General features: G+C 34.3%; 1 protein-coding gene across 7 annotated transcripts in view; it reads right to left on the bottom strand.

Annotated features, from left to right (window-relative positions):
* Window positions 1-26,868, bottom strand: part of RALGAPA1 (Ral GTPase activating protein catalytic subunit alpha 1) — a 222,367-nt gene that overhangs the window by 122,216 nt on the left and 73,283 nt on the right. For 5 of the 7 annotated variants that reach the window (XR_003681899.2, XR_003681898.2, XM_055088385.1 and 2 more), the window contains exons 11-17: window positions 24,125-24,322; window positions 20,406-20,543; window positions 16,106-16,254; window positions 13,127-13,256; window positions 11,151-11,388; window positions 9,950-10,111; window positions 1,406-1,546 (exon numbers count right to left, since the gene is read on the bottom strand). Coding sequence is in view for 5 of the 7 variants with exons in the window: in XM_055088385.1 (XP_054944360.1) it covers window positions 1,406-1,546; window positions 9,950-10,111; window positions 11,151-11,388; window positions 13,127-13,256; window positions 16,106-16,254; window positions 20,406-20,543; window positions 24,125-24,322 (1,156 nt within the window). In the remaining 2 variants the exon portion in view is untranslated. The remainder of the gene's footprint in view (window positions 1-1,405; window positions 1,547-9,949; window positions 10,112-11,150; window positions 11,389-13,126; window positions 13,257-16,105; window positions 16,255-20,405; window positions 20,544-24,124; window positions 24,323-26,868) is intronic. The other 2 variants (XM_007113236.4, XM_055088388.1) reach the window with 1 other exon arrangement.

Genomic DNA, 26,868 nt, shown 5'->3' on the forward strand with positions numbered 1-26,868 from the left:
GGAGAAATCTCTGATCTTAGGGATGGTGAAAGGGACTTCACCTGAAATAACATTATTAATAAAAATGCACCTTCCCTCACATAAGCCTATAGTCAATTAGAAAGTAAGAAGGTACAAAGATAGGTTGTTAAAAAAAACTCAGCGACCTCACCAAAAGTGGCAACGTCAGGGAAATACTCCTAAGAAGAGTATGGGAAAGCACCCAAGAATGCACCATAACTTTCTTTGAGCTAGCACATTTTGCACAGTAAGCACAGTTGACCCTTGAACAACACGGCTTTGAGCTGTTCAGGTCCTCTTATTTGTGGATTTTTACAAGTAAATATGTACTACAGCACAACACTACATGCAGTTGGTTGAATCTGCCCATGTGAAACCACAGAAATGGAGGGCCCACTGTAAAGTTATACATGGATTTTGGACAATGTGAAAGGTCGGCACCCCCTAACCCCTGCGTTGTTCAAGGGTCAACTGTATATTCAACACAAATTTGCTTCAGTCTAAAAAACAAGGCACTGTATGACCTTAGTCATACAAAAAATTTTTTTTAAAGAAAAATACTGATCTATGGTGATACAAATTACAAACTCTGTGTGTGTGTGCGTGTGTGTGTGTGTGTGTGAGTGACTGACTCGAAAGTGTCACTAGGGAATTTTGGGGGTAATGGAAACATTATATTTTGTCTGGGGTGAAATATGATGGGGGGGTGTACAATTCTCAAAACTCACTGAACTGAACCCAGGAACTATGCATTTTATTACATGTTAATTAAGCCTTATTAAAGAGCAGACCATCCCAATACTGGAGATCAAGGACCTGAGGCAGTAGTCCAAAGCTGACCAGGTTTTGAGGCTTCTTAGAAATTGGGGCTTCACAGAATGGCTGCTTTATTTGGTTTAAAAGTGAGTTGAGTTCTTAGAATTCTATATGCTATTATAATCTAATATAAATACAAAGATTTATTCCAAAACAACTTTTAGATTATGTACTTTTCTCAATTACTGATTCCCCTGGCTTAAGTTCCATTACTACAGATGATGAAGAATGCATTACTCAAGATTTACCATATAGTTAGTCAAATAATGACATTATAAATATACATTACCACTTCACTTAACCACCTGAGAAGAAAAAATCAAACATGAACAGAAAAAAAACTGACCATTTACAACCCAAAATATTGGTCATTGGCACAGCACTAAACTTAGCACTTCCAGAATGAACTGCAAGGATAGCATTAGAGTTCAAATAACTCAAAATGTTGATTGCTCAACCACTTTCCCAATTTCCCACACCTCCCCCAAAGAAATTAACTTTGAAGAGTTTATTTGATTAAGCAAAATTTGAAAGCAGAAGGATTAAAAAGTGAAAAAGGTGGTGCAGAAATTAGCAGAGGTGGCACTACCTGAAAGCTCATCAGAAAGGGGAGTGAGAACAATATCAGGCAAGAAGGGTTTGGAAGTATGGATCAGAACAGGAGCACTTTTAGCACTGCGTATATAGGCCGATGGCAGAGCACATTCACCAATGGATCGGCTTCTCATGGCTTTAAAAAAGGAAAAGAAAGAAGTGGGGAAGGAAAAAAGAAGTGACTATAATGAAAGGCTTGTGTCACAGAAAAAGCAGCAACAGAGAAAACTAAAAGATACAAAGGAAGGAAATCTTAAATTAAAACATTTCAGCACGGCAAATACTGGCAAGCTGTAAGAAAAGAAATCAGAGAACACATATGACATTTCGAATGTAAATTTTTTGGTGTAAAGCAGGAAAATTTTTTTTTATTATTAGCAGTTACAATGGTATAGCATTAAAAACAGCAGACACTTTAATTAGCACTATGTTCTCAAAACCAAAGGTCGAAAAGTTCATTGAATGGAAACACTGAAAAGAACCAATATTAAGAGTTCCAAGAAATTTTAGGTACCATATTTGGGCATTTCTCTGAGCCACTCTGAGGCAATTCTGAGCCATTCTTCTTAATGAAGCTGAATTCCAAGAACAAATTCTTTCTTTCATACTTTTTCCTAATAAAGTTTCAAAGTCACTCATAGGTCTTTTTTAGAGAATTTTATGTAATTCATAATCTAAAGAATTAAATCTCATGGTTAGTATTTGTTCCTGGTAAAAGAATGCTTGATCAAATCAGTATCTCCTATTTATATTAAAGTTAACAGTATAATTTTAAAATTTTAAGTAAAAACACAGAAAATAGAATTTGCAGTCAGCATGAAGAATCGAGTTATTGAGAAAAATGTTTATGCTTATTCAAGTCTTAAGCATATTATGTAAAAATTTAAAAGATTAAATTTTAAAGATAAAAACTTAAAAACTGGAATTTTTTTTAAAAAATTGCGTTTGTAGTTGTATTTGGTAATTTCTTAAAAGTAACCAGTTCACAAAATTAAAGACAAATTCTGATACTTAGAAATAAATAATCAAGTTTATACTTCCCAAATATTTTTTAACTTAACTTTTAGTTTAGAGATTCTTGAATAAATGAAGGTATGTATGAATGGAGAATTTAAAAGAAACAATATTGCATAATATCCAGTGTAATAGTGACATTGATTAAAAAATACATATATTTGAATGCTACCATCAATTCAATATCTTAGATTTTTCTGATTATTAGAAACAGCTGGTTCTCCCCGATGCCTAAATCCCTTAGTCTGTCACACAAGGCCTTTTCAATCCAGCTGCAATATCCACGGAAACTTCTCCTCCTTCTATTCTCCCATGTTGCTGCCACACAGAATTTTATACTGTTTCTTACAGATTTCATGCTCTTTTACAACGACATAGCCCTGTGAGTTCATAACATATTTGGTCTTCTTTTCTTCTTGACACTCCTTCATACATAAAATGTCATATCATCTGTGATGCTTTTAAGACTCTCCCACATAATTAACTTACTAGCAATACAGCAATTACCAAAACAAACAAGAATTCCTTCTTTTACAAATCTATTTTTAGTGGACTGTATGTTCTATATGTCAGCCTCCTAACTTTCCAAAGGCAAAAACTGTATCTTCTTATCTTTATAACTCTGGTGCCTGGCACATATGAGCTCAATAAATCTTTACTGAATGAGTATCTGTATTTGGGCAGCACAGCATAATCATTTGAAAAAAAAAAAGTTTTCATTGTGAACATATAGAGGAGAAAACCAAAAGAAGTATTAACCAAAAACTAGATGTATGTCATAGAGTTATAACTGGAAAAGGATAATTAGAGAGTCCCTAACCCCCAAATTTATTAATGTTGGCAAAATAAAGGATTCTTTAAGAGCAGCTTTCAGGTAAATTTATGTGCAGCAAAACATGGAAGGTTGGAATATATTAAGAAAAGGCAACAACATGCCTTCAGTGTATGATTTTCTGTATAATGTATTAAAGATAAGTATATTTTAAAATTGAAACCATATACAAAATGTCAGAATCTGACCCTACTCGTGATTTCCTGCTAGCTTCTTCTCCCTCTCCTGAAAGTGACCGACAATTTTATAATCCGATTTGAAATAAAAGTTACGTTGACTTCAAGGTAATCGTTTCTTAAAACTTATTAGAGCAAAGACATAAACACATAGGTAAAACTTGAAGTGCTGCTCATCAACACAAAAGGTAAAATGCCACCTACAGTTATGATCAGATGTGATTTTCAGAGATATTTCTTTTAAAACTAAATTGAATCAAATTTTCGATTCCACAGATGAATTACAAGTTTCTTGATTCTTTTCCCTTGGGTTAGATAATTCCTTGGAGATAACAATTCCTTCTATTCCTTCTTTCCCACCACCAACCTGAAGGAAGAGCTTGGGGAATTTCCCTTAGAACTTCTCCCATTATCACAATGGTGTAAGTTTGTGTTCTGATCCTGAATGAATTCTTCAGAAGTGCACCTCTCCATCTGCTACTGTACTATAGGTCTTTATGCAATCTGTCAAGTGCCTCACAGCTGCACAACCTATGTATGCTACAGAAAATGACTTACATGAATTAGCTCCTGGGATTTTGGGGATTTACTAATCTAAAGCTTAGATCAGAGAATCTCTGTAAAGCCACTGAAACTGGTCTAACTTCAGTTAATTACCCTACAATAGTCTCTAAGTGTTCAAGTGAAAGGAAGAGTCACACGGCTCTCACTTTAAATCAAAAGCTAGAAATGATTAAGTTTAGCGAGGAAGGCATGTCAAAAGCCAAGACAGGCCGAAAGCTAGACTGCTTGCTCCAAACAGCCAAGTTGTGACTACAAAAAAGGAAAAGTTCTTGAAGGAAATTAACAGTGAAAAGGCAAATGATAAGAAAGCAAAACAGCCATATTGCTGATATGGAGAAAGTTTTAGTTGTCTAGAAAGAAAATCAAACCAGCCACAAGATTCTCTTAAGCCAAATCCTAATCCAGAGCCAGGCCCTAACTCTCTTCAACTCTAGGAAGGCTGAGAGGTGAGGAAGCTGCAGAAGAAAAGCATGAAGCTAGCAGAGTTGGTTCATGAGATTTAAGGAAAGAAGCCATCTTCATAACATAAAAGTGCAAGTGGAAGCAGCAAGTGATGTAGAAGCTGCAGCAAGCTATCCAAAAGATCTAACTAAGATCATTAATGAAGGTGGCTACATTACACAACAGATTTTCAATGTGGACACAACAGCCTTCTATTGGAAGAAGATGCCATCGAGGACTATCATAACTAGAGAGGAGGAGTCAATTCCTGGCTTCAAAGCTTCAAAGCACAGGCTGGCCCTCTTGTTAGGGGATAATGCACCTGGGGACTTCAAGTTGAAGCCAATGCTCATTTACCATTCTGAAAATCCTGGGGCCCTTAAGAATTACGCTAAGTCTACTCTGTGCTCTATCAGTGGAACAACAAAGCCTGGATGACAGCACATCTGTTTGCAACATGGTTTACTGAATATTTTAAGCCCCACTGTCAAGACCTACTGCTCAGAAAAGATTCCTTTCAAAATATTACTGCTCAATGACAATGCACCTGGTCACCCAAGAGCTCTGATGGAGATGTGCAATGAGACTCACATTGTTTTCATGTCTGCTAACACAACATCCATTCTGCAGCCCATGGATCAAAGAATTATTTCAACTTTCAAGTCTTATTCTTTAAGATACATTTCGTAAGGCTATAGCTGCTATAGATGGTGATTCCTCTGATAAATCTGGGCAAAGTATCGATACACTGAAAACCTTCTGGAAACAAGAAAACCATTCTAGATGCCATTAAGAACAATGTGATTCATGGGAAGAGGTCAAAATGTCAACATTAACAGGAGTTTGGAAGAAGTTAATTCCAATCCTCATGGATGACTTTAGTGGAGGAAGTAACTACAAACGTGGTAGAAAGCACAACAGAACTAGCCTGAGGATGGGACTGAAATAAAACTCAGTCTCAAGATAAAACTTTGAAGAGGAGTTTCTTCTTATGAGTGAGCAAAGAAAGTGGTTTCTTGAGGTGGAATCTACTCCTGGTGAAGATGTTGTGAAGACTGTTGAAATGAGAACAAAGGATTGAGAGTATTATGTAAGTTTAGTTGATAAAGCTGTGGCAGGGTTTGAGGGGACTGATTCCAATTCTGAAAGAAATTCTAGTGAGTAAAATGCAATAAAACATCATTGCATACTACAGAGAAATCGTTTGTGAAAGGAAGAGTCAACCAGTGCCACAAACTCCCTTAATGGTCTTACTTTAAGAAACTGTCACAGCCACCCCAACCTTCAGCAACCACCGCCCTGATCAGTCAGCAGCCAGCAGCAAAAAGTCTATGAAGTGCTGAAGATTCAGACTCATGGTTAGCATTTTGGGGCAGTATTTTAAATTAAGGTATGTAACATTGTTTCTTTAGACATAATGCTACTGAACACTTAACAGACTGCAGTATAGTGTAAACATAACCTTTATATGCACTGGGAAACCAAAAAATTCGTGTGACCCGCTTTATTGGGATATTTGATTTATTGTGGTGGTCTGGAACCAAACCCGCACTATCTCCTGAGGTCTGCCTGTACTTAATTTTTAAAAAGCAGTTTCAGGTTTACAGGAAAATTGAGTGGCAAGTACAAAGAGTTCCAATATATCTCCTTCTTCTCCCACCCCCACCTCGAGTTTCTCCAAATACTGACATCTTTCACTGGTATGGTACATTTTCTACAACTGATAAGCTAATACTGATACAGTGTCATTAACAAAATCCACAGTTTACATTAGGGATCACTCTTTGTGGTTGTACATTCTATGGGCTTTTGACAAATGTATAACATGTATACACCATTACGGTATCATACAGAATACTTTCCCTGCTCTAAAAACCCCCTGTGCTCCACCTATTCATCCCTCCTTGTTGTCCTGCTCCCCACCTCCACCCCTGGCAATCAGTAATCTTTTTATTGTCTCTTTAGTTTTCCCTTTTCCAGAATATCATATAGTTGGAATCATAGTGTATGTAACCTTTTCAGACTGGCTTCTTTCACTTAGCAATATGTATCTGGAGCTCCTCCATATTTTTTCCATGGCCTGATAGCTCACTTCTTATTTTCAAAGAATAATATTCCACTGTGTGGATGTACTACTGTTTGTTAATTCATTCACCTATTTAAGAATATCTTGGTTGAGTCCAAGTTCTGGCATAAATTCCGAGTTTATGAACAAAGCTGCTTCATATATTTGAATGCCAATGTTTGTGTAGACATACGTTTTCAACTTACTTGGGTAAATGCCAAGGATGGTTTGATTCTATGGTAAGAGTATGTTCAGGTTTCTAGGAAACTACCAAACTGTCTTCAAAAGTGGCTGTACCATTCCCATGAGCAATGAGCGTTACTGTTGTTCCATATCCTTGTCAGCATTTCATGTTGTCAATGTTCTGGATTTCAGTCATTCTAATAGAAATGTAGTGGTATCTCATTGTTTTAAGGGCAATTTAATTCCAAATCCTATAGATTAAACCTACAGACATATCTGCATGTAAGCACAAAGTATAGAAATATACATAACTATATTCTGTACCATTTTTAATAGCACAAAATTGGAAATAAACTAAAAGTCCATCTTCAGGATACAGGTTAAATTATGGTACTGACATGTAATGAAATCTGATGCAAGGAGTTCAACATTTTCTAGTATTAGTATTTTCCAACTTTATGCAGCTACCTTTCTAAACAAAATTTGTAATGCTTTAACTTTTTTTTTAACATCTTTATTGAGTATAATTGCTTTACAATGGTGTGTTAGTTTCTGCTTTATAACAAAGTGGATCAGCTATACATATACACATATCCCCATATCTCTTCCCACTTGCGTCTCCTTCCGTCCCACCCTCCCTACCCCACCCCTCTAGGTGGTCACAAAGCACCGAGCTGATCTCCCTGTTCTTTGCAGCTGCTTCCCACTAGCTATCGGTTTTACATTTGGTAGTGTATATATGCCCATGCCACTCTCTCTCTGTCCCAGCTTACGCTTCCCCCTCCCTGTGCCCTCAAGTCCATTCTCTAGTAGGTCTGCATCTTTATTCCCATCCTACCCCTAGTTTCTTCATGACCATATATATATATTTTTTTAAGATTCCATATATATGTGTTAGCATACGGTATTTGTTTTTCTCTTTCTGACTTACTTCACTCTGTATGACAGACTCTAGGTCCATCCACCTCACTACAAATAACTCAATTTCGTTTCTTCTTATGGCGAGTAATATTCCATTGCGTATATGTGCCACATCTTCTTTATCCATTCATCTGCTGATGGACACTTAGGCTGCTTCCATGTCCTGGCTATTGTAAATAGAGCTGCAATGAACATTGTGGTACATGACTCTTTTTGAATTATGGTTTTCTCAGGGTATATGCCCAGTAGTGGGATTGCTGGGTCATATGGCAGTTCTAGTTTTAGTTTTTTTAAGGAACCTCCATACGGTTCTCCATAGTGACTGTATCAATGTACATTCCCACCAACAGTGCAAGAGGGTTCCCTTTTCTCCACACCCTCTCCAGAATTTATTGTTTCTAGATTTTTTGATGATGGCCATTCTGACTGGTGTGAGATGATATCTCATTGTAGTTTTGATTTGCATTTCTCTAATGATTAATGATGTTGAGCATTCTTTCATGTGTTTGTTAGCAATCTGTATATCTTCTTTGGAGAAATGTCTATTTAGGTCTTCTGCCCATTGTTGGATTGGGTTGTTTTTTTGATATTGAGCTGCGTGAGCTGCTTGTAAATTTTGGAGATGAATCCTTTGTCAGTTGCTTCATTTGCAAGTATTTTCTCCCATTCTGAGGCTTGTCTTTTCGTCTTGTTTATGGTTTCCTTTGCTGTGGAAATGCTTTAACTTTTTATTTGATAGGTTAGTCCAATGAGCAAGCCAGGCAAGACTGTTTTAACATAGGTATCAGAAAGTAATCATAGTCAGGTATACTTTTAAGATGAGTATTTTACTCACACATGCTTTTATAAAGATCAGAAATACGCCAACATGTTAGCAATGATTTCTTCTCATTAGACACCTAATATGTTTTTACGCTTCCTTAAACTTTATTTTCCACACTAAGCATAAATTACTTCTATAATCAGAAAAATATATATATGGAACTTTTTAAAAAGATTCTAGTTTTAAGTAAAATTTTAAAATTAAAAGAACAATTCCTTCTTAACCAATATAGAAATATTTTCTATAAATGTGACATTAACACAAAATGAAGAAAGGCATTTCAGATGTAATCAACATCTTCCCAAGAATTTCAAAATGTAATTCTATACCAAAATTAAATTATATTAATTTTTATCCATCAATATCCTTTTTCCTTGTATAATCTCTCATTCTTCTGGCTTGACATATACAATCAATATAATTCTATGGTTATTTTGTAGGCAGAAGACAATTGTGAAAATATTCTTTTGAACAATTTTAAACATTTTTAATTCTTCTAAAATCTTTAATTTCTTTATTCTCTTTCTACTTTTGTTTCTTCCTTTAGAACTGTAATTCTTAACACTTTAGAACCCATCATTTCATAGAAGACACGTCCTACACAATGTTTCTAAATTTCTTTAAAATAGTAGTGTTTTTCACTGATTACCATCAAATATAGATATATTCCCACAGAAAATTCTCCTTCCACAGAATCACAGATTGCAAAGCCTGAAGTAACTTCAAGCAATTTTGTTTCAGGCATGTGAGATATTATCATACCCACTATATAGATGAAGTAAATAATGCCTATAAAGTTCAGTAAATTATTCAAGGTTATCTAGCTATTTAGTGATAAAGAGTGAAAAAAAAAGATCAGGACAAAGTCCTCGTTTTTCCTTGCAGCACTCTTTCTACTACAGTGAAGACCAAGTTATTAATCTCTGAGACGAAAAGGAATAAGATGGTAACTAGGTCCACAGTATGCTGAGTGATCCTACCTCCAGAAATTCTTCCCATCATAGAAATTTCTTCTATGCTTGTTAAAGGCAGCAAGGAACCTAGCAATATACTCCACCTTGGCCTCAGCTGTCTACAAGTAGAGAGCATGAATTCCTCACTGGAAGTTTGTGAAGCCAATATAATTGTATAATTGTAGCACTGAAAATAACCTACCTAATTTTCCATGTTTATGAGTATATTCACTTAGTAGAAACTATATCAGTTAATACATGAGTTCTGTAAAGTGAATCAGAGTTCTACTTCTTCAATTCTGTAAAGTAACGGTTTAAAATTATTGATCTCAACAGTAAAATAAACTACATAAAAACAATAATGTAAGACACATCTTAATAGCATAAAGCAATAACACAGCATGTCATCGGACTCCAAGTATTACTGAAAAAAAGGTTTTCCTATGGAAGTTTTTCATTTAACAACAAAAACCAATGGATAAGAAAACGGTGTATTTATATACATTGTTACTAAGGACTATAAACGTATTGCCCCATACAACTCTCATGATTTTAAAGAGTACATACCAACAGTTTTTTGCCGTACTATACTCCTCGCCTTTTCCGTTCCTGGGGAACCAGTGGTTGTTGCACTTCTCTGTCTCATTGGGGCTTGGCCAGGCTGATCGCGACTCCATCCTCTAGAAAATGACTTGTCAACTGAAACTTTCTGAAATTCATGTCCCACACCTAGAAATGCAGATTTTCAATCTCAGTGTACCGTCACCATATCAATAATGTCTTCGAATTATGTGTGCCACTTTGCCTCAGACTCTTAGGTTTACTCATAAAGTAACTAGATAAAATGCTTGTGTACTATAAGGTTTTTCTGAACTTCATTTTCATGTTCTAAAACTGAGGCAGATTTTTAAAAATACAACATCAACAATAAACGATTATAAATCCTCTGCCACCCACTTGCTTCACATAGAAGTGAAACATTTGGACAGGCAAAAAAGGATAGAAAATGAGCTAACCAAAATCCATCCTGAGGTGGAAGTTACTCTATCTCTACCTGCCAATAATAGCCACTTGGAAAATAAACAGTCCAGGAAAAAGTAGTTTGGTCACACACTTAGCACTCTGGACTATTGTTAAGCATGAAATGTGACTCAGATGTAATCTCTAGACAGCAACTAAATATTAAGAGTGAAAAATACTAGCAAACCCAGAATTATAAGGACATGTTTTTATGATATAATCACTATGTTACTTACTGTCCCTCTCCAGCTTTTTAACATTAGGCAGGTATATAATCCACATCCAGGGAATGTTTGCTTTTGTTAAAACTAAGAAAATGCTTTTAAAAGAATTTCTCACACAATTCTTTTTAAATAGAGTAACATGAAATCACCTTCTATGTTTCAATAAAAAATTGTGTATGATAAAAAGGAAGAGTGTTTTATAAATTTCCACTTTGGTTAATTATTAAAAATAAAATATTTAAGATTCTGAATTATTTATGTAACTTTAGCTAGATATGTACAGAACAACATACAGAATACTTTATTTCTCATCAAAATTACTGTTGAATTTAAGGCTCTTCAAGAACAATTACAAGGTACCTACGTGTTTCACTGTTGAACATTTTTAACCTTCAGGGTAAATTAAGGAGGGAATAATTAAGAGAAAATATAACTTTTACCTTCACACCTCTCCTTGGCTTGATTTTCCCAGACCAAATTATTTAAACAAATTTATATTGAGCAACTTTGTGAACAACTCTTACCTTTCCCTTTGTGCTTTTTTTGTTTCTGTTCACTCAGCTTATCCAATGGTAAATCACTGAGATCCAAACTATATAAATTTCTAGCTAAAACTTTAGTTAGTGTCTCCATAGTCAGTGACCATTCAGTGGCTAACTCTTCCCAATAGGTCAACGATGACAATACTGAGAGTAAGTCATCCCAAAGTTCTCGGGAGATGTACACATTTAGATTTGCTTTAATCCAGGCAACTATAAGAGTCTATAAAGACAAATAATCAGAAATAACAATGAAATATATTCAAAATCAATTATTAAAAAATTCACCAAAACAAGCAGAACTTTAAATCATATAATATCCATGATATCCTTTTTTTGGTACATAATACTTATAAAAGTAATTCAAGCACTCATTAGTACCTACTACAAATTTCAACAACTGCCAATTCCCAACATTGTGGCATTAGGACAAGTTACCAAAACTGAAAAGAAATCTCCCTACAGTTTAACTACCCTTCATGCTGCATTATGTTAATGTTAAATAAATGTTGTTTAAAAAGAGACAAAAGTCTCCACACTATTATGTGTTGAAATTATTGAGTAGTTAGTAGTTATTGAACTAAAACAACAAAACCTACATTCTCAAATTAACGATGGGAATCACTAACTATACAATTTGAATATTCTAAAAAAAAAATGTTACTAGAGATGTATTTAACTTACTGAAATGTGTTTTTGAAAACTTAAATGTAAACTGAAAGATAAAATTAAATTTCATTTTAAAGACACCAGAGGAATTAAAGGTGTTCTGTAACAAATCCAATCACAGAATAAAAAACTTTTTCATAAAAGGGCAGAAATTACTGACCAGGCTGTACCCCTGAGACTTTATAGATTTCTACCAAAGATATAATCCTCCTATTGAAGAAATAAGTCACAAAATAAAAGTTTTTCAAAAGTTTAACTCAACAAATTTTACTAAGGAATTCACATAAATTTATACATTAAATATAAAGGTAAAAATGAGCAGAGTTTATGAAATAAAACAGCAATAACTAGTGGTCCTCCATTCTATTTTTAAACATTCAGAGTACAAAAAAGTTATTCCATGTAGCAAGCTAAAATGTTACCTTCCAATAGCGCCCATCATTAGGTTAGTTCTAACCATGGCGGTGGGGGTGGGGAACTCATGAAGTCAAGAGGAGTTTATATAATAAATGTAGCTGGTTTCAAAGACTTATTCACTACCATCACAGAATTTTAGGTGAACTAGCATATCTGGGAAAAAAATAATCATTTGAATGGCTACACTAATGGCCAAGAATGAGAGCTGAGATAGCTTTTATCCTGGACATTAAGAACCATTTTATCCATGTATTTGTATTTATGTGTCATCTTTAAAAAAATACTACTTTGCTTTCTATTTTCCAAATAATCCATAATACATTTAAAGTCAGTACTCTATCCTTAGGTTGGAAAACACAACATATAATTCCTATATAATCAACTACCACTGATACTTCAAATGAAGACGTGAAGAGAATAAAGTCTTCCAGAATAGCATGGTTAAGAAAGAATCGTGATTTACTACTTTTTCTTTACTACAGAACGACTTAACGTCTTGTTTTTCTAACAATCCCAGAGACCTGGAAACTCATAATGCAAACAATCAAGCCATTATCATGAAGTCTTCTGGCAGCTTTTTGCAATCATACATAAGTGTATCACACAAGAGATAAATATAATCAGCTTGTTTTAACACTTTTTTCACAGACCTGATTGATATTTCCTCTACTCTATTAGGTTGTGAGTTTGTATGCATAGCAAATAGTCTATTTAAATAAGCAACTTATATTTGGCTCTACAAAAAATTATTTAATATGAAATGATTTCTGATTTAAAGCTTTCTTCCCAGGTAGTAAGTTCAGGGCTCAATGAGTCTTAAGAAAAAATACATATCTATCCACCTATTTATCTATGTATTTATTTATTTTTATTGCCTGGAAAAGTGGTCCTGCAAGTCGACCTGCCAAGGTCATATTTTTTTTCCCCTGGAACTGTAGAAAAGCTTGTGACGGCATCTTCAGTACAGACTCCGTGACTCTGAGCAACACAAGCAGCATCTGTTCCCTTCAAGTAAAAAAATTAATTAATGTTTCCTTTTTGCATATGTTTGTTTTTGGTTAATGAATAACTTTCAAATTAATATTTGTTATAAAAATGTTATTATCTTTCAATAACTCAAATACCAAATATCTTTCAAAATTTTAGAATTCTTTAAATATTAAAATATAAAATTCCATTTTATAAATCTATACCAGCCATTTTTAAGCTATTTCTCAGCCACAATACCTCTCACCAAATAAAAATTTATACAACAGCTGATGAATTGGGAGTGAGAATATGGAGACTGCTCCCATCCCTCCACCCCACAAATCAAATAGTGACCTTAGGGAGCTGTCTGAAGAACACTCATCTGTCTGTACAATACAATTCTACCTGGATACCTGTCCATCTCATCCATCTTTACAATATGGAGAACAATTGCATATCTAGAATTGTACCAGGTTCAATTTCAAAAATTACATGATATTTTAAGACTAACAGATCACAATGAACCTGATAAGTAATCAAGAACCATCACTCTACTGCTTCTTTCCATCTTTTTTCGTTTGGCCATCCTTCAATTCTTTATCCTCTTTGTGTACTGCAAGTCAAGCCAACCCTATTATATTATCCTTATCTTGCCTCTTCCTCCTAGATGCTTAATATTAAGACCATAAAACTACCTTATTTGCACCTGATAATTCAAAAACTGATGCAACCACATACAAAAAAAAAAAAAAAAAAGTCTGACAAGGGGATTTCAGTTGGGTGTATAGTCAGACTAACAACCCAAGTCTATCAAGCCTCCTCCTCTCTGGCTTATTTGCAGGCCCATTCTAGGCATAGCAATATGTGGGACAGTCCATGTGAGAAATGCGGCAGAAGCAGCAAGAAATCCCAGATCTAATATCATGGTTTTTCTAGGAAGTAAGGGCAGAATTAAATATAAAAGTATCACTCAATGAAAAATATCCTGAATTTATTAACCAAACAAACGTATGCATTCAACTCATAAAAATCAGAGGTAACACGTTTGTAACCTTAGGCTTCTAGCTTCACTATATGAAATGAAAAGCCATTTAAAGTCAACCACATATTCAATAAAGAATAGGTTTTCCAAATAAATCTTTCTGATTTGTGGTCAAACCATAATTCACTCATATATTATTAGATAACTTTTCACTTTGTAATACAATAATGATTTTAATTCATAAAGTCTTATAAATTCAATGTAAATATGTGAGAAATCTTTCATAATGCTATGACTTCAAAGGAACTTATAAAATTTTTTAAAATTCTAAAATTGTGTTCCACATAGCAGGTCTCTCACTTTAACCTGGACCAACAGCATTGATTAAAAGCATATAAAAAGAAAAAAAGGGGACGTACTAACAAAAGAATGGTCAGTAGGACCACAGTTCAAATTTATGCTGTGTGAACAATGATAAATTACTTAATCTCTTTGTGCCTAAGAATCCCCATGTAAAATTATCTACCTCATAGGGTGCTACAAGGATTAAGAAAGAAAATAGATGTAAAAAGATTAAAAAGATACCTGACACAGCAAAAGTGCTCCAAAAAAGTTAGTAACTACTTCTAGATATAACTATATTAATATTATGTTAATCAAAAGTTTTTTCAAAATAAAACCATTTTCCCATATGTAACAAAACACAAAGTAGGCATATTGTTTGACTAAGTACTCCCAGTTTTTAAGAATGACTCAAAAGAGGAAAATTGTATACATACAAGGATGTTCATTATCCTCCCCTCCTCCAACAACAAAATAAGAAACTACATATCCAGCAACAGGTGATTAGTTCAGAAAATTATGCTACATACATATGGCATAATACTATGTGACTGTGTGTGTGGTTTGGTGAACCAGATGTTCACCAAAGGGCAAACAATAATTACCTCTAGAGAGTGAGCTATTGGGAAACTTTTATTTTCTTTTTAAAACTTTTCTTTGTTTGAATTTTACAATGAACATGTATCATTTTTTACAGAAACCGAAGAACTGCTCTTCTCATCTCTCTAAAAGGCCTCTTTTTTCAATTAAACAAATATTTATAGAGTATCAATAATATATGATACTATGTTAAGAAATGTAGGAAATATAAAAACAAGACAACCAGTATATATACCTTTCAGGGCATCTCAATTCAGTGAGGTAAATGGACATTTTACAAGTAATTTAGGAACTAAGACAATTTTGACAAGATCTACAACAGAGATATAAATACAGAATGAAAGGAAGTGAGCTGAAAAAATAAGGCTATGTGGAAAAAGGAAGGTAGAATCTAAGGATAGTTATGGTAACAATAGGAAAAGATGACAGGAATCAGACACTCTAAAGAAAAGTTCAGACTGTGCTCAAGAGACAGCAATTTGATAAAGCTGGGGGGTAGGATCTCATTCTGCAGGGTGGAGTTTAGGCTTGAGAAAGGGCTAGAAAAGTACTCAGGAGCCTGACTCTACAAAGCCTTGAATGCCAGGTTGAGGAAACAGGCATTCATACATTCAGTGATTTACTTATTCATTCATTCACACATATAAATTCATTTATTCATACATGCATGGCAGTATTCATTCCTGGGGGTGGTGGGCAGTAGGGGAGGCCATCACATGCCCACTTTAGAAAGATAAACAAAGGCATCTTGTGGCAGTTTGATCAAAGATGTTTGAGACAAAGTGAAGGAGACCACTGTGTCATCATGATTATTACATAAAATATTATATTTATTCACTCATTCATTCAATAATAGAAGCCTGTACAATATTGTTACAAGCCCTCTTCACAGGCACTATTCCTCTAGAATTTACTTTGCTCATATACACAATAAAAAAAAAAAAAAGATAAGTATTTTTACCAAGTCTTTTTGTCCATTGATACTTGCACAACCATGAACCGATAAATGTTAAGAATTCGTTTACACATATCTGTGTGCTCATCCAGAAGATTTTTTATCTCATTTGCAGGTTCAAGAAGAAATATGTTTGAGGAGTTTATAATAAACACCTAAGATAAAAGAAATCATTAGTGATTCGTTACAGAATTTCAATGGGAAATTTCTTATTCAAAGGGAAAACAACTCAAGATGCTGATAACTAGGTGATCTACAACAAACTTAAAAGCATTAGACTGTAGGTTAATTCTAACCCTGCTTCTACCACCAGCTTGATATTGGAAATTTAAGCTCATTAAATCTATTTTTATGTTTATCTAGACAAATATAAAATTACTAGTAGGCACCCGAAAAAAATAAGCCAAGTGAAAAACAGCATTTTTTAAAAGTGAGGGCGCTTTAATATAACAACCTGATTGTTGTCATTAAATGAAAAGAACAATAAAAATTAAAAATCGTAGGGCTTCCCTGGTGGCGCAGTGGTTGAGAGTCCATCTGCTGATGCAGGGCACACGGGTTCGTGTCCCGGTCCGGGAGGATCCCACATGCCGTGGAGTGGCTAGGCCCGTGAGCCATGGCCGCTGAGCCTGCGTGTCCGGAGCCTGTGCTCCGCAACGGGAGAGGCCACAACAGTGAGAGGCCCGCATACCACAAAAAAAATTAAAAAAAAAAAAAAAAAATCGTTTAGGATAAAAGATGATACCTCAATCAAGATGGACTTTCTGAATGAGGTGTTCAAAACCATCTATTCTCGTTTTTCATGTTTATTGACTATGTGTGCATATCTGTTTTGGTAATAACAGACTGCATATTATAGTACTACTAATCAGGGTCCATCAATATGTATCTTTAATTAATTCATTATAATCAAATCATTAATTGTATTTTGTTACTGAGGAGAAAGTTGTTATAATGCTGACAGGTATGTGCAAAGGTTTTCAAAGACACTTTAGAGGAACAGAACATTACATCTATTGTGAACCTAGGACATTTAAATCTTCTACACCCATAATTCTGATTTAAATCCCCTGGATGAACTCCATGGCAAGATACAGTTGTAAAATCATGTGAGAAAAGAACATTAAGCTAACTTTAAAATCGGGAAAAGAGCTGACTCTGTAAGTCTAGCAACACTGACTAAGAAAAGCAAAAAAGAGGCACAAATAACATTAGAAACAAAATACGGACATACCTACATAGCCAGTAGAGAATTTTAAGATGATAATTCAGTGAATAACTTTATGTCAATAAAATTGAAAATTTAATAAAATGGATTATTTTTTAGATAAAACATAAATAGCCAAAACTGACTCAAGAAGAAATACAAAAGACAGATACATCAATACCATAAAAGAAAGTGAACTGGTAATCAAGGTATCCCTGATCCATCCCTAAACACCAGGCCTACACTGCTTTACAGGCAGAGTTTTGCCCAGCCTTCCCAGTAGATGATCCCTATTTTACACAAGCTGTTTCAGAGACAAATAAACTACTCAATTTATTTTTATAAAACTATAATCCAGTTATCAAAAACAGACAAGGACTACATAAAAAAAGTAAGGAAGAGACCAATATCACTTATGAACATGTAGACAAAAATCTTCAAAAAACAGCAGCAATTCAAATTGATCAAAATATAATACTTTATGACCAAGTAGTTATTTACCCCAGAAATGTAAGGATGCCTTGACATTGGAAAAGTCTATTAATATACTATATCCTATCAATAGATTAAAATGGAAAAATGTAGGATCATCACAATGCATAAGGAAAAAGCATTTAGCACTTATTATTTTTTTTAATTTAGCAAACTAAGAAAAAAGGTAAAATTCCTTAATCTGAAAATGAATATTTATCAAGAACTACAGCAAATGTTATAACAGCAATTGAACCTGAAAAGTTCTGCCTGAACCTGAGACATCTGGAAGTAGTGACAAAAGCCAAGAACAAAGGGTACTCAATATCACCTCACTGTCCTGGGAAACCCAGTAAGCAAAGGAAGTGGCAGGGAGCAGAGAATGGATATAAATATGGGTGACTTAAAAAAGAAAAAGCAAAGCTCAACTATGTAGCAACATGGAAGAAAACCATTCCAAAGAAAAGGAAAAGCAAGTTTAAAGGACCTGAGCAAGTTTAAAGGACTGGTGAGAGCTGGCCTAGCATATCTGAGGAACAGCAAGAAGTACAGAGTGAAGTGAGGAAGGGGAAAAGCAGTGAGAGATATGTTGAGAAACAGCCAGAGCATGTGAAGCAGAGCTTCTCACACTGCCAGTGGTGAGGGAACAGGTTTTCCCCCCAATCTTACAGAACAATCCTATTATAAAATACAATTTAAAAAAATGAATAGGTAAAAGGAAATGAAAAAAATACTTTTCATCAGAATCAAGAGACATTAAATGACTTAGTTTCTAAACTCTCACTCTCAATTTTGTCATTACCTTGTGGACCAGCACTAGTCTGTGGACCACACTCTGAGGATCAATGATGTAAAGGCCTGATAGACCATTGGGAAGAACTTTGTTTTTATGCTTAGTGATAAGGAAAAGCCACCAGAGGGTTCAGAGCAAAAAATAACATGATTTGACTTCCATTTTACAGGATCCCTCTGGCTACTGTGTTGAGAATATACCAGGATGATGGATGGGCAAGACCAGAAGCAAGAATACTAAGTAGAAATTTGTTGCAATAATCCAGATGAAAGATTACTGAGGCTTGAACACAAGAGGTAGTATGAGTGCTGAACAGCAGTCAGATTCTGCATACATTCTGAAAGTTGACAGGATTTGTCATCAAATTAGATATAAGATATAAAAGAAATATAGGAAATTAGATGGCCTGAGCAACTGAAAAACAGCTGCCATCAAATGAAGCGAGGAAAACTGCAGGAAGAGCATGTTTGTTGAACAAGGTAAGAAGCCAAGTTTTAGACATGTCAAGTTTGAGATATCTATTAGATATTCAAGTGAAGATGCCAACTTGGCATTTGAATATTTGAGTTCAGGACTCATAGAGTTCGGATAAGAAGTCTCAGACTAGAGATAAAATGTAGAAGTTGCAGTATATAGATGACATTTAAAGCCATAGGAATGGATGAGATCAACAAGAGAGTAAGTTTACATAGAAAAGAGATCTGAAAGCTGATTCCTGGGCACTTCAACATGAAAAGTTGAGAAATATATTGAAAAATCAGTAAAAAAAGAAAATCTGAGAAGAGGCCAGTGAGTTAGGAGAAACACAGGAGGGTATGCTACTCTGAAGGCCAGATGAAGAAGGGTTTCAACAGCGAGGGAATGATCTACTCTGTAAAATGCTCCAGACAACTCTAGTAAAATTAGGATTGAAAAACATCCATTCGATTTAACAATGGGGAGGTCACATGTGGCCTTGACAAAAATAGTATGGTTTAAAAAAATGAATGATTATAATTTACTAAAAATCAATAACAAGACAAACAATCCAAAAGAATGGAAAAAGCATATTAACAGGCAATTCATACATGAGAAAAGATGCTCAATTTCAGTAGTGATGAAGGAAAAGCAAATTGAAACAGGGAAACACAAACTAAAAAAAAAATGAGACAACATTTCACACACACGGAAGCAGCAAAAATTAAAATCTGACTATACAAGTAAAGAGGAAGATATAAGGAAATGAGAACTTACAAGCACTACTGGAGGGAATGTAAATTATTGTAACCATGCTGGAGAACAATTTGGCAATAACAGTAAATTAAAGCTGATAATGTACAAATGCTCCAACCCAGTAATTCCACTTCTATGTATATATCCTAGGGAAATTCTCCCACATGTGCCCAAAAATACATATATAGCATGTTTAATGTAGAATTATCTGGAATACTGAGAAACTGGAAACAAAAAACCATCAACAGAAAAATGAATAAATATGAAATAATCATAAATTGTAATACCACAAAGTAGTTTAAAATGAATTAACTATGGCTATGTATCAACAACAAATCTCAAAAACATAATGGTTAATGCAAAATGTTGCAGATGACAGTACACCATGACACAATTTATATACATTTTAAAATTGTCTAGAAAACAAATGTAATGTTTATCAATATACATTATGAAGTGAAATGAAAGTTAAGGGAAAAACAAAATTAATATGGCATAATGATAATTAATAAATGTGGGTGGTGAGTTCATTATATTTTAAAAATTACACTGAAATACTGAATTTTATATTTGAAATATATAATGATTTTTATTTTATTTTAAAAAAATAACAAGTGATCTACCTGCAAAACTGCTTGGGCACCAGCTCGTATGTTTTGTTCTATGGCTTCTTCAGAAGCATTATGAAGAACATCTTGATAGGTGCCATTTTTTGCCCAAGTGGAATTTCGAACATGATCAGCAATACTGGTTCCATTTTCCTAAAGCAAAATATCAAGTTTTTAATATTTCATCAATTAAGAATGCTGTGACAAGTCAGTAAGCTGAAGAAGTAAACTGGAAACTACTGGGTCCCTCTGCTAAACATCTTCTCAAAATAGAACATACCCTGTTTGACTACAAAAACAACATATAGGTGCACTGTAAAAAAGGTTCTCACTGACAAAAATACAAAGAAATTTTTTAAAAATCATCCATAAGGACCAGCCAGAAATTGCATTATTTCAGATATGGACATTTTTCTATCTGTCTAATATATAAACCTGCCTTCTGTACATTTACACACTCAAGAATGGGATCATATTATTTACAGCTTTGTAAAAGGTAAATTCTGTTGTAAAGTAAATAAATGCCAGAATCCAAATGACTTAAATAAAACAATAGAAAATAGCTTCTATTTATCCTACTTAAGAGTAGTAAAATTCCTGTTATCCGAAGATAGATGAATACTGCTACTTCAAACCACTAACACTGCAGCTTTCTGCTTGAGTTTAGCTGTCAAAGTCCTGCTGACTAGGGAGCTCCCTCAGTCAAACAGAAATTTCACTCAGAGTTGATCCCTTTTTAAAAGTTTCTCTCTAGTTTCTTTCTGCTTTTGGTCACTCACCAGTATCTTCAAATACTTTTTTAAAATATATATTTTAATATATGTTTTTAATATACAATTTTAATATATAGGAGGTTCAGTCTAATATAAACTATTGTTTCATTACCAGAAGCAGTACTGGAACTCAGTGCTGTCCGAGTAGCCAATACAATATGCCATGGTCTGATCTATAGTTTTCTCTCAAGCTCCATACTTCTATGATCAGGTGTCTTCTGAACAGTTCTTCCTGAAGGACCCACAAGCACCTCAACTTCAAGATACTTAAAAGTAAATTTACATAACCATGCCCTCCCCTTCCTACCAAATCCTATAGCCTCCTTGGACGATGTCACCACCACCGCACTCGCATTTATTTTCTCTCCTATTCATGTGCGAATGGCAACTACCCTGGTTGCAAAAAAAAGAAACATGGGACACCTTTTCGTTCCTCATACCCAATTAATCATCAAAATACTGGTTTTACCACCAAAGGAGCTCATTTATCTGTCTTCTCCCTTATATTCCCATTGTAACTGCCACTGTCCTTTATCAGGTACTTATTATCTCTTCTGATACTTCCTAACTAGTGTCCTTGCCTCCAGACTGACCTCCAATCTATCTTCCACTCTGAGCTTGGTATGAGCCTTCTGAAATATGTAACTATCCATGCCATTTTTCTATTCACAATTTTTCCAGTGTCTAGAATGTAATCAAAGTCCACTACAATGGCACACAAGTTACTAAACAGAGCCTAGTTCTTGTTTATCTCACATTTCTTACCACTCTCAACCACCTGCTCTTAGCTACAGCCAAATAAAAGTCTTCTCAGTGTCTCTTACATCTTTGTAGAAGTTATTCACACTGTGTGGCTCCTTTCCCATTTGTTACCTGCTCTTTGTATTACACTACTTCCTCACTGAAGCCTTTCTTAGGCAGAATTAGGTATTCCCTCTTTCACACTGTAGGATCATAGCAATATAGTTTTATAATACTTAAATTTGCATGCTTGTCTTCTTGCTAAATCATTGTTACATAAAGATAGAAATGATGTCTTTTCATATTTCTATCTCTAACACTTGTTCTCAAAATGGGCATTACATATTTTAGACAGCACTCAAACTTGTCAGAGTGTTTTGTTGTCACAAGAATTGAAAATATCACTGGGATTTAATGGGATAAGCCAGGTAATGCTAAACATACAACAAGCCACATGACAGTATGCACATACACAAACTGTCCTGTATTCTGCATGTCTTTCAAATGTGTCACAGACACTTTGTGAATAAAAAACCCATTAATAATTAATTATTTGAATCTGTAACAACTCCATTTTATAATAACACCAAATTTTAAATGATTTATATATATATGTATATATATATATATCAAATTTACCAGAAATACAAATCAATGAAAGATTACAACTTTTGTTTTCTGGTTCATGCCATTAGCAAGAAATCACATCTCTACTGGCAACACTGGTGAAGTATTTAAGGAGCCAACAGAACACACCTATGCAATACACCTACATCACCCTGCATTTGTAGCTTCCTTCCTTCTGGCTTTCCTCCCTCCTTTCTACTACTTGTTTTTTCACTATGTATGTAGGTAGACTTATTATCTATCATTTTTATTTAAGGATACTAAATGACAGAGGGTAGCCTCAGTATTGAGCTATAAATTCATAACAAAAAACTAGAGGAGAACAAATTATTTAGACTGATAGGTTTATTTTCTAGCTTGATGCAAAAACTGGATGTTTTTGCTGGTACATAACAAATACAACTGTGAATATTCTTTGATAATTTATATAATTTTATTTACTTCAATTATATTTCTTAGTTTCATTTTTTTCCCTCTAGAACTAGGGGAGGATGCCATATGTACATATATATATGTATAGATGTATGATATATACATATATGTATCATATATACATATTCATACATATATAAATATTGATTCATTGAATCCCTATAGAATGTTGCCTATTCATTTATATGTTAATATCCTGAAAAAAATCCACTGATGAAGTTAAATTAACCACCAAGGTGATTACCAAGTCGCTCCTATCTGGATTTAGTAAGATATATGTCAATATCAGAATGTAACTTTTTGGTGAGAACCTGACCAATGGCAAGTGTGAAACACAAACCAGAATACTCTGAATTCTTTCTTGGGAATTTTTGCACTAGAGCTGACTGCATAATAAAAAACATTCTGACCTGTTAAGTAAGCTGGTCTGTGAAAAGAAGTACTGTAGTTTACTCACAGAGGGGAAAGAATGAGATAAGAGAGAGCACGAGTGTAATTTGGGTCCCTGGTTCCATTTACTTCTGAAGTCTAAATGAATAAGACACGCAAGGGAGAATTGCACTTCGGTAATCACTCTAAGATGTATTGGGGGATCTTAGCTCCCCAACCAGGGATCGAACCCAGGCCTAGCAGTGAAAGCACCGAGTCCTAACCACTGGACAGAAAGGGAATTCCCACCACACTTTTAAATATTATACCTTTCATAATAGCATCTAATTTTGATCCAGGCAATGACTTAAAGAATCAGAATACAACCTCTTTTAAAGTTGTCACATCAAAGAGCTTTGGTATAGGGTACTGATGTAACTGTTACATTAACTAAACTGTAAAATATAACTGACCCTTGAACAACACTGGGTTTAGGGCGCCAACTCTCCGAGCAGTCAAAAATCTGCGTATGACTTATAGTTGGCCCTCAGTATCCAAGGTTCCTCGTGTCTGAAAGATTCAACCAACTATGGATCATGTGGTACTGTAGTACTTATTCAATACTATTGAAAAAAATCCTTGTATAAATGGACCCATACAGTTCAAACCCATGTTGCTCAAGGATCAACTGTATACTCAAAGGTATCTTTACCTTCCCATTTATCCCGTATTATCTCACTCTGTGAAAATCTAATCTATTAAACATACTAAAATACGTAAGTCTTATTTTACCTCTTCTCTCTTTTCTCCTTCTTCCATTGAAATATCATGGTCTGTGACATTGTCAATGCATGGTAAGTCTGAAGAGGAGATCACAATTTCTTCAGGCTCTTGCATGAACAAAGGCTTTTCCTCTTGCTGGATCCATTCTTGATATACTTTTACCACTCTTCTCATAGCTGCTGCTTCACAAATTGGTAATAAAAATGCCTAGTGAAAAAAAAAAAAAAAAGAGAGAATATGGATAATGATACCTTTTACTTTGCCACAAACCACTAACACATACATTTCTATCTTGTTATAAAATGTGAGATATAAATGATTTTTAAAGAGTTAAAGTCAACCAATTCATGGTCAGAAAAAAACCTTTTGTCTCCAAATAATTTGTAAATACATTAAGATAGAAATACTTTTGGTAGGGAGACACTGACTTCCAGCACAAGGAGCAAAGAATTGTTTCAAGTGTACTATCTCAGAATGAACATATTCCTTGTAACTATGCTCCTAAAAGCTTAATGTAAATACACCTTTTCATAATAAATCACATTTTTGTAACTTATATTATTAGGCTTTTAAAAATTAACATTAAAATGAATTTTGATAAAAAGATTTTAATCAAAAAACAAAAACTATGACTCTAAGAAGTAATAAAAATACCAAGTAATGAGGCAACTTAGCTTTTCTAAGAGTATTTTTTAAAAAGTTACATCTTTCTTCTTTCATTTTACATATATAAAGTTATACAAGTTAAACAATAAGGCAAAAAATACTTAGAAAGTTAAAAGAATATCTTACAGCTATTCTTTCCTTAGGTACTTTCAGGTTGCCTTAAGTTTTAAAAAAACTTATCACAAAAACATTGTCACATGAAAAAAAACTTTTTTATACAATTCATACTTGCATAAATAAAGCAATAAAAATATTCAATCTCACTATCCAAAGTCCTTCCCTTATGAATGTTTGTGTTTATGTGTTAACATTTTCACTTTACTTTTTTACAAATAGAATTTAATTGACTTTTTTTTTTTACAACCACTACCTATTAATTTCAACTGTAAAAATCACAAGACCTTTACCTAAAGCCTGCCACTTTCTACTCTAGAATTATCAGTAAGTGTATTTAATAATAATCATGGGGTTAAATGACTTTATTTTATCTGATTGAAACTAACCAAGAAAATCAAGTTCCTGAGATAATAATGAAAAGTTAATGTGTAATATCAATAGGGTATTTAATGTTCTTTGGTAATCCTTTTGTTTATTTGCTATTATTGATTCCCTAGCAAACTACTGCGTTGGCCAAAAGGTTCGTTCAGTTTTTTCCATAAGATAGCTCTAGCAGCACTTAGTTGTCTTTAACTTCATTCGAAACAATTTTGTTAGATTGTATGTGACAGCTGTCATATCAGCGTGCATTTTAAAAAAGACTTATCAAAATTGGTGAATTTTTGTGTAGCCATTTTAATATTGAAGATAGAAGAAAAAAGCAACATTTTCAGCATATTATGCTTTATTATTTCAAGAAAGGTAAAAACTTAACTGAAATGCAAAAAAAGATTTCTGTGGTGTATGGAGAAGGCGCTGTGACCTATCAAACATGTCAAAAATAGTTTGTGAAGTTTGTGCTGGAGATTTCTTGCTGGACGATGCTCCAGGGTCGGGTAGACGAGTTGAAGTTGATAGCGATCAAACTGAGACATTAATTGAGAACAATCAACATTGTTGATATTCAAAATATCCAAATCAAGCACTGAAAATCATTTGCACCAGCTTAGTTATGTTCATCACTTTGATGTTTGGGTTCCACGTAAGTTAAGCGAAAAAAACCTTCTTGACCGTATTTCTGCATGCAATACTCTACTGAAACATAACGAAAACGTTCCATTTTTAAAACAAATTGTGACGGGGGATGAAAAGTGGATACTATACAATAATGTGGAATGGAAGAGATCATGGGGCAAGCGACATGAACCACCACCAACCACACCAAAGGCCGGTCTTTATCCATAGAAGGTGATGTTGTGTATATTGGGATTGGAAGGGAGTCCTCTATTATGAGCTCCTTCCGGAAAACCAAACGATTAATTCCAACAAGTACTGCTCCCAATTAGACCAACTGAAAGCAGCACTTGACGAAAAGCATCCAGAATTAGTCAACAGAAAGCGCATAATCTTCCATCAGGATAATGCAAGACTGCATATTTCTTTGATGACTAGGCAAAAACTGTTAAAGCTTGGCCGGGAAGTTCTCATTCATCTGTCGTATTCATAAGAAATTGCACCTTCCGATTTCCATTTATTTTGGTCTTTACAAAATTCTCTTAATGGAAAAAATTTCCATTTCCTGGAAGACCGTAAAAGGCACCTGGAACAGTTCTTTGCTCAAAAAGATAAAACGTTTTGGGAAGATGGAATTATGAAGTTGCCTGGAAAATGGCAGAAAGTAGTGGAACAAAAGGGTGAATACATTGTTCAATAAAGTTCTTGGTGAAAATGGAAAATGTCTTTTATTTTTACTTAAAAACCGAAGGCACTTTTTGGCCAACCCAATACATTACTTACTACTTTCCTCCATCTAACAAACCCATTCCAAATTCTCATTCTCATGTTCCAGCAGCTTAGTGGTCAATGGCATAATTTTGATCATCAGTGCCTGCTCTAAGACTATTTTACAACTGAAGCAACAGCTCGGCCTTCCTTAAAGATTTAAAAAACAAAACAAAGAAAACCTCAAGTAATCTCCAAAAAGTTCTATT

The sequence above is a fragment of the Physeter macrocephalus genome, chromosome 11 (genome assembly GCF_002837175.3).
Source record: "Physeter macrocephalus isolate SW-GA chromosome 11, ASM283717v5, whole genome shotgun sequence".
NCBI classification, from domain to species: domain Eukaryota; kingdom Metazoa; phylum Chordata; class Mammalia; order Artiodactyla; family Physeteridae; genus Physeter; species Physeter macrocephalus.